General features: G+C 53.0%; 1 protein-coding gene across 2 annotated transcripts in view; it reads left to right on the top strand.

Annotated features, from left to right (window-relative positions):
• GALNT18 (polypeptide N-acetylgalactosaminyltransferase 18) overlaps positions 1-8311 on the top strand; it is a 301670-nt gene extending 293359 nt beyond the window's left edge. Inside the window, exon 11 of one of the 2 annotated variants that reach the window (XM_005873977.2) lies at positions 7890-8311. In XM_005873977.2, coding sequence (XP_005874039.1) covers positions 7890-8036 — 147 coding nt within the window. In that variant the 3' untranslated portion in view covers positions 8037-8311. The remainder of the gene's footprint in view (positions 1-7889) is intronic. The other variant, XM_014545884.1, reaches the window with a different exon arrangement.
• Positions 8312-8679: the final 368 nt, after the last annotated feature.

The raw sequence follows: 8679 nt of genomic DNA, 5'->3' as shown, positions 1-8679 counted from the left end.
GGCCCAGAAATCAGGATTTTAAAAAGATTCCCAGGTGATTCTAAGGTGCAGCCAAGGTTGAGAACCACTGGAAAGCCAAAGCCCCACCGGGCCACTTGCCCCTGGAAAATTAATTAGAAAGGAGAGTGGAAGGGGAGCTCTGAAATAAACAGAGCATACAGGATGCAGTCCGCACACGACCTCCTGGTGATCACAACTGTGAGACCTGTGCGAGCTCAGGCCAGACGCTCCAAATGCCGCTCCTCAGGGAGGCCAGCGCCAGCAACCAGCTGGGCCCAGCCCTTTCCCCGGACAAGGTGATGGTGTTTGAGGTCCCCTCTGTGGTCCCCGGACCAGCACCACATCACCAGCAGCAGCACCGGGAAGTTTAAAGAAATGCATTTTGAGCCTCATTGGAGACCTACTGGATCAGAAAAGTGGAGCCCAGTGATCTATGGTTTAACAAGCCTTTTAGGAGCTCTGTCTAATCCATCTACCCAGCCTACAGCTCCAGGGGGGAGCCAGGTTGCTTAGTCTGGTGCTAGCTGTTCCACCCCGAGCTGCCACAGACACATGCCTGGGGAAACTGAGGCAGGGAGGAAGGGCCACGCGGTCTGGGGTCAGCTCCTCAATGCCTCAGCCCCAGGGACTGATGGACGACCATAGATCTGCATGTGCCTGTGGACATGGTCGGTGCTCCACGTGGAGACAGGGTCAGTGCCCCCAGTGCTCTGGCTCCTTTTGCGAAGGACAAGACTGAAGCCCAGACCAGCATTTAGCCAGGGTCACGGCCAGGGAGAGCCAGGGGCAGGGCTGGGAGCAGGGGCCCGTGTCCTTGGGTTCCACTCCCACCGCCTCTCATGCCCTTGCTAGTCACCACTCCAGCGAGGCCCAGAAGGAGAAGGCACCAAGCTGGGGGCTGGGCACCAAGCTCTAGGGATTATTATTAGGCTTCTTAAGTCTGTACATTCAGCTTTCGATTTTTTTAATGCTGTTTCCATATTTAATTTGGTTCCTTTTCCAATTAAGCTCTCTGTGTGCCACAGCATCTCTCCTGCCAGGTTTAATTGCCCTTATTTAAATTCTTTAATTAAAAGTATTATGTGTTTCCAGATCCTGTAGTTGTAAGTATTACACAAATAATTTAGATGACTGGACTAGTAAACCAAGTGACTGCACCCTCCACAGGGGCCGGGGCCGGGTGGGGGTTCTGCATCAAGCCTCAGCCCCCCAGAGCCCTGGGTCTGGCCCAGAGGCTGCTGGCTGGCCCTGGGTGTGAGGACATGAGCCTGCTAACAGGTCCCTGCTTCCTTCCTCCCTCCAACGCTTAATGCTCAACACAGCAGAGGGACATGGTTAACATGTCAGTCCTACTCTGCAGTGGCTGGTCCCGTCACCAGGTAAAATGCCAAAGTTCATCCTGTGGCTCTAAGGCCCCACACAACCTGCCCCACACTCATCTCTTGGGCCTCATCTCCTATGCCTACCCCCATGCCTACTCTGAGCCGGGGCCTCTGTGCTGTTCTCCAAACACACCAGGCCTCTACCTGAGCGGGAGCTTTACTCTGGGCCCTGGACTCTCCCCAGATATCCCCTGGGCTAACTCCTCTCCTTCACATCTTGCTCATATCTCACCTTCTCAGTGAGGCTCACTCTGACCACCTCTTACCATTGCAGCCTGCCTCACCACCATGCCCGAACCCTCTCACCCGGCTTGTCTTGGTCCATTCAGGCTGCTATAACAAAACGACCATAGATTGCGTGGCTTAAACAACAAACATTTATTTTGAAGGCTGGGAAGTCCAAGGTCAAGGTGCCAGCAAATGCAGTGTCTGGTGAGAACCCTCTTTCCAGTTTGCATATGGCAGCCTTCTCACTGTCCTCACGTAGGGGCGGGGGATGGGGGGAGAGGTGAGTGAGAGAGAGAGGTCATCCCTCTTGTGTCTCTTCATATAATCCCATTCATGAGGAGAGAGAGAGAGAGAGAGAGAGAGAGAGAGAGATCATCCCTCTCGTGTCTATTCATATAATTCCATTCTTGAGGGTTCCATGCCCACCTCCAAATACCATCACATAGGGGATTGGGCCTTCAACATGAATTTTAGGGGCACAAACATGCACACACACTGCTCTACATTTTTGTGCAGCCTATCACCTTCTAACACACTATAGAATTTATCGTTTGCTCCTCATCCTAGAATAGTCTTCACTAAGATAAGGATTATTTCTTGTTTGGTCACTGATGTTCCTGACACACAGTAGGCATTCATTAAATATCAGATGGATGGATGAGTGGATGGGTGGATGAATGGATGGATGGATAGATCGATGAATGGATGGATGGATTGATGGATGGCAGAGAGTTTTCAAAAGAACTAGATCAAACTGGCTCTTCAGGGCCTCTTGGAGGTCAAGTTGATTTCCTCTCTGGTCAAGAAGACCCCAGGTGTTGGGGCATGAACAGCTGTCAGTCTAGTCCACTCCCTTGAGACAGGCAGGGAGTGGAATAAATGGTGGGTGGGCAGGCCACTTATTCTGGTGGGGAACAGTAAAGGGGACTGGTTCCCGGGATCCCCACCTAACTCTACCACTGCCTGACCATGTGATCCTGGGCAAGTCTCCTGACCTCTCTGAGCCTCAGTCTCCAATTCTATAAAATGGTGATAATTAGCATCTCCACCTCTCAGGGTTATTGTGAGGAATACGTGAGATTGGGCATGTAAAGCATTTGATACAGTGCTGGGCATATGGTCAGTAGTGTTAACTGTTGTTACTTTTATCCCAGGTGCAAAGCCTGCAGGTAGAGGTGCAGTTGGTAGCAACACCAGGCTGCTCCCAAGGCGGCTGAACTCACCAGGAAGGGACTGAGTGGAGGAGGGGAAGGCTCCTTTCCAATGGCGGTAAATGGAACTTGCCCAGAGAGAGGCAAGACTCCAGAGTTTGTTCAGTGAGAGAGGTCAAGGTCTGAGAAGGAAGGCAGGAGGGAGAAAGCACCAGGGGCCAATGCTAGCTCTAGTACCAAGGGGTGGCCTGGCCCTTCTCCCCCTACTCCAGATGTCTTTCCAAGATGCATGCCTGGGCTCTGCTCACTGGGGCCTCCAGGGTGGCCTGACTACTTCGTTATAGAAGATTCTCCTTTCGGAGCCTCCAGACAGGGAGCCTCCTTGGCCCTCACACTCTGCCCTCTCTGCAGCCCCACACACTCTCACAGAGGCTGTGCTTCTCCACACCCCACCCTGCTCTTGGCCTCACTCCATTTCTTCCACATTCTTCCCAGAGGCCACCCTGGCTGTTTTTGCCCCAGGGTCACCACACTTCCTGTCTCTAGGGTGCCGAGGGCATGGTTGGGCCAGGGTAGGGCCTGGGAAATGTCATAGTTGAATCTCCGAAGGAACACTTTACTTCTCAGAGACTGCCCCTGTCTTCCTCTCTCAGCCTTGGCACGGTGCCCTGCAGAAGGCTCAGAATGTTCCTGAGTGGCTGGTGAGAAAGGAGGGGGCCGCGGCCTCCTGTCTGGGACCAGTTCCTCCAAGCTTCCGTGGCCCAGGGTTTGCTGAAGCAGCCTGGCCCAGCCCCTGAGGACATGCTGAGCAGTCAAATCTCCAGTAGAATGGAAGGGCACTTGGTCTGGCCCCATCTGCTTGCTGTGCACTTTTTCTGGATCCCCCACCCCATTCTATGAACAGCCTCATATCCGTTTGTTTGTAGCTGATAAAGGGATTTCCCATCTGTCCTGCTCATCCTCCAGTAATCAGGACAAAAGTGATCATCTGACCCTAGAGATAATGGAACCAGAAGAGTGGGCGGCTGCCCAGGGCCACACAGCTGACCACGAGAAAAGAAGCATCCTAGTTCAGCACTCTCCCCTTTCCATCTCACCCCCTGGAGTGCCAAACCCCCAGCAGACGTGGTGAATAAGAGAGCTGGCTGGTTTCATCCAGCCCTGCCTGCGCTGCACTCCCAGCAGTGGGTAGGACCACCGGGCTGGCCGGATGTTGGAGTGTCAGGAGAAGTTGGATACAGTTCCATTGAAGAAGCACCAGCCACATGGCCCAGCCTGTGCGTGGGCAGCAGATGTGCTTGGTCTGGAGGCTGCGAGTTTTTACACAGAAGCCATAGAAACTGGGCCAGGCAGAGCCATGGGCTGGCCTTGTTTGGAGCAAGTGTCACAGGGATGCCTCTGTGTCCAAAAGTCCAGCCTTTGAGGAATAGGATGGGGCCTTAAGGTGAACCACAGCCTCTGAGAGGACAACTTGAGGATGTCCACCACAGTCCCAGCGTGGTTCATGGTTCGGGACTGTGGTGTGGCCACCAACAGTGCCCATCCCTTGGCTGTGTTGCAAGGGCCTATTTATTGTTCAGTGGAAATGAGGTGGTTTGTGCTCTGTGATCAGTTCTGAGTGACACAAAACAAAAGGAGGGCAACCAAAATGGGGAGAGTACACAAAATTCTTCCATAAGAAACTCAACGTGGAAAAGCATAGAACTGGGGGACATGGGCCTCACTTTCCCCTGTCAGAAGGGAAGAGGTGGAGAAGCAGGAGCTGACCCAAGTGTGGGACCCCAAGGGGTGTTCTGGGTTCCCTTGCTGGATGCCCCTGATCTTAGTTCAACAGGAGAAGAATGCTCCTAGGAGGAGCCACTGGGGAAAGAAAGTGCTGGTTTGGGGGCTGTCCCTGCAGGTGGACATGCAGAGCTAAAGGGCCCGAGGCCCAAGTGCAGAGCCATTCAGGTTGCAGATGAGAACAAGAGGATCAGCTTCAAAGTCTCTTCCCACATGGGGACTCTTCCCACATGAGTCCTTTCTGAGCCCCTGTCTCATGGCCACTGGTCCGGTCCTGTCAGGACATCACCTGCAGGTTTCTCTCTGGCTGCACCTGGGGGGGCCCCCATGAGGTCGCTCTTTCAGTTACCCCTTTGTTCTGATGTCTCTGCGATCCTAGGGGCAGTGAGTCACTGCTCTCCTCAGAGGAGGTGCTGGATGGGCTGGGCTGCTTCACTCACTCAAATGCTTCTGAAGAGGTTTTCTGTCTGCAAGGCCCTCTCCCACACACCAGACCTTGGGAAGTTCCACACCCACTCCTGACACGCACACGCACGCGCGCGTGCACACACACACATGCCCCTGAGGACATGCTGAGCACACACACACACACACACACACACACACACGGACTTCACCATCTGGCTTCTCACTCCCCCGCCTCCTTCACACTTGGCTCAAAGTTTCTCCTGGGAGCTGGAATTTTGTTTTAATTTTTTTTAAAAATATATTTTATTGATTTTTTACAGAGAGGAAGGGAGAGAGATAGAGAGTTAGAAACATCGATGAGAGAGAAACATCGATCAGCTGCCTCCTGCACATCTCCTATTGGGGATGTGCCCGCAACCCAGGTACATGCCCTTGACCGGAATCGAACCCGGGACCCCTCAGTCCGCAGGCCAATGCTCTATCCACTGAGCCAAACCAGTTTCGGCTGTTTTAATTTTTTTAACTGAAGAACAACACATACACACAGAAACATGCAAATATACGAACAAAAATAAATGCTCAACTTAATTATTTAAAACCAAGTAAATGCCTATGCAAGCACCACCCTGGTCAGAAAGAGCACCCCACCAGCACCCCAGAAGCCCCCTCTTGCTTCCTGTCATTTGCCACCCGCTCCACCCCAAAGGTAACCCCACCCTGACTTAAACACTGTGGCTTTATTTTGCCTGCTTGGGAAGTTTATAGAAGTAGGATTATGTATATATTCTGCCTGGTTTCCTTTGCTAACGTTGTATTTGTGAAATTGATCCCTCCTGAGTAGAGCACCAGTGTGTCCGTTTTTGATGCTGCATAGTATTCCTTTATGTGAGTCACCACTGTTTTCTATCTGCCCTCCTATTGATGGATGGTTGGGTTGTTTCCAGGTAGAAGCTTTTACAAATCATGTTTCAGAAGGCACCTGGGTACCTGTCTGTGGTGCACACCTTTGTGCTAGTTGTATAGCTATAGGTACAGCTGTTGGGTTGCAGGGAAGTGTCTGTTCAGCTGGGGCAGATATTGCCAGTTTTCTCGATGGTTGTGAGAACTGAGTCTCAATGTGCTCTTGAGATGTCAGTTGTTGCCAGGGGGATGGTGGTGGCAGACTGGGGATGACTTCCAGAAAGGACTTCCGTCTCCCTCGCTCACAGTGGGCTGTTCGCTGGGATGGGCATGGATGCAGCTGGAGGTGGGCTCAGAGTCTCCCTCTCTTTGCTGCCAGGCCTGCCAGGGCCAGCCCAGGGCGAACCTGAGCATGGCCACCCCGTCCTGTGACCGATTCCCTTCTTACCTATAAAAGTCATGACAGCCAGATTAATGATCACCTGTCGTGTTCCATCCAAGTTTTTTGCTGGATGTTGAGGGGACAGAAATTGATAAAACATAGAACTCTCAGTCCATCGGGGGAAAAGACAAGTAAATAAGAACTTTTACTGTCCTTCAATAAGTGCTGAGCTGGGGAAAAAGCACAAGATGGAGAACAGCACGCCAGCTGGGGGACTGGAGAGGAGGAGGAGGAGGTGGGTGGAAGGTGAGAAGTCTCTGGAGGAAGGAGCAGGCGCCGAGCCTTCAGTGACTATGGCTTAGCCTGAAGCAGAGCATGGAGAGGACCCAGCACAGGGCACAGCTTGTTCAACGTCTAGGAATCCTGAGAAAATGTAAATGCATTCAGCAAACTACACAGAGTTTGGTATCACTGCAGTTGAAGGTGTGCAAGTTGAGGGGGACCGGGCCAGAGAGACACAGCACCACACCATGAGCATGCGCTACAGAGCTGGGCTCTGTCTTCCAGGCCAGATACACATCTGAAAGGATCACTACTCCCAGCCTCACAAGTGGGAAGGGGATCAGTGAGGAGGCTGATGCAGTTGTCAGGGGAGAGAAGATGGTGGCCTGAATCAGGGCAAGTACGAAGGGATAGCAATAAGGAGACAGTCATGAGGCCTGAAGGAGGTGGAATTGACAGGAATCAGTGCCTAATGAGATGCTGGGGAGAGGTGGACATATACTGAAAATGCTCAGCTTTCCCACAATGATGCCTGGTTATGGCTGAGATGGGAGACACAGTAGGTTCTGGGGAAAAGGTGAGTTTTAGCATATACTCAAGTACCATTAAGCTACAAGGAGCCCACTTACCCAGCCCAAGCAATTCCGCTCGTTTGGGAGGCCAAAGCCCAGCTGAGCACATTTTCAGTAAAACTCAGAGATACTCAAAATGCTGACACCCAGCCACATAGCCAGCAGCCCCAGGGTGTTTGGAGCACAAACTGAGTGTGCATGGCTACAGAACATTCCAGAACATGAGCAGCATGGGGAAACCATGCATATCTAGGGATGAGGGAGCCCAGTGGCCTTGCAGACAGAATTCAGGAGCCTGAACTTGGTTGAGACCAGCACTGGCTCTAGAGGTCCAGTTGGGAGCACAGACCCTAAAAGCAGGAGGTCTGGTGATACTGAAATTCAGGTCAATCACAGAGTGGTCCCAAGGAGCTAGGCTTTTCAGAGCAGGGCCCCAGCCTATGGTTATGGGGAATAGGGCTTATTCCCCCCAGAGAGGAGCCATAGGAGCAACCCAGCATGCTGTACCCCAGCCAGGTAGATGGACATCGGGGTGGGGTATCTCTGTTCTACTGAAAAGCGAGGGCTCTGTGAAGAAAACTTACACACAAGTTCATTCTCAGGGAGGAGACCAACACATCAGAGATGGGAGCCGGAGGCTTCATGGGAATGCAGGCCCCAGACCTCCCGTGGCCTCATTGGATCCCAGACATCTAGACGCACACACAGTCCCAGCCGGCACCAGCCGCTAGGCCTCAGGCTCCCCGGACCTCCCCGTGTTGCCTGGACACTCTCTGACTCCACCCTCTACCCTGGCTCCTAGGGAGGCCCCATCCAGAACCTCAAGTCCAAGCGCTGCCTGGAGCTGCAGGAGAACAGCGACTTGGAGTTCGGCTTCCAGCTGGTGCTGCAGAAGTGTTCGGGCCAGCGCTGGAGCATCACCAACGTCCTGAGGAGCCTGGCGTCCTGACCCGCCGGGACCCGCCCCGCCCGCCCTTTTGCTACTGTGTAGCACCTGCTGCAAGTTGCCTGCTGTCCGCGTGGGTGGTTGGAAGTCCTGGAGCCAGGTTGGTGGGCCCCCCTTAAAGAGCTTTCTATTTCCTATTCAATTTTCAAGCAGTTTCTAGGAAGATGCTGAATGGTGGGTGAAGGTAGTGAATATCATAAACTATTTTGCAACTGTAAATAGGGGACAAATGGAAAATATTTATAACTGTCAATAAAATACTATTATTAAGAAAAGGGTTTCTGCCATCTTTTGTGCCTGGTGGAGATTCATGCCCGGCTCCTCTGAACCTGGAGTTCTCACAGCCCAAGACACATCCCTGCTTGCCCTGCCGGCTCCACGTCCCTGAGAAAGGAGGCCCTCGGGCCCTGCAAGCAGTGGGAGCGTGTTGTGCAAGCCGCCAGCTTTCTTTGTGAGGCCCAGGGTGGCGAGAAGGCCACTGTGAGCTCGGGGCACCTTGTCTGGAAGACGGCCTCCGTTCTTCGTTCCCGGAGAAAGCGGGAGTGCTCACTGGTCCCTGGAGCGCCCTCTGCTGGCCATCTGCTGGCTCCAGTACGCTGCCCTCTCCTGAAGTCACCTCCATCACCTCCCAGTGCTGTGCACCGCT

The sequence above is a fragment of the Myotis brandtii genome, unplaced genomic scaffold (assembly GCF_000412655.1).
Source record: "Myotis brandtii unplaced genomic scaffold, ASM41265v1 scaffold422, whole genome shotgun sequence".
NCBI lineage: Eukaryota > Metazoa > Chordata > Mammalia > Chiroptera > Vespertilionidae > Myotis > Myotis brandtii.
This window is presented reverse-complemented; position numbering and strand designations above follow the sequence as displayed.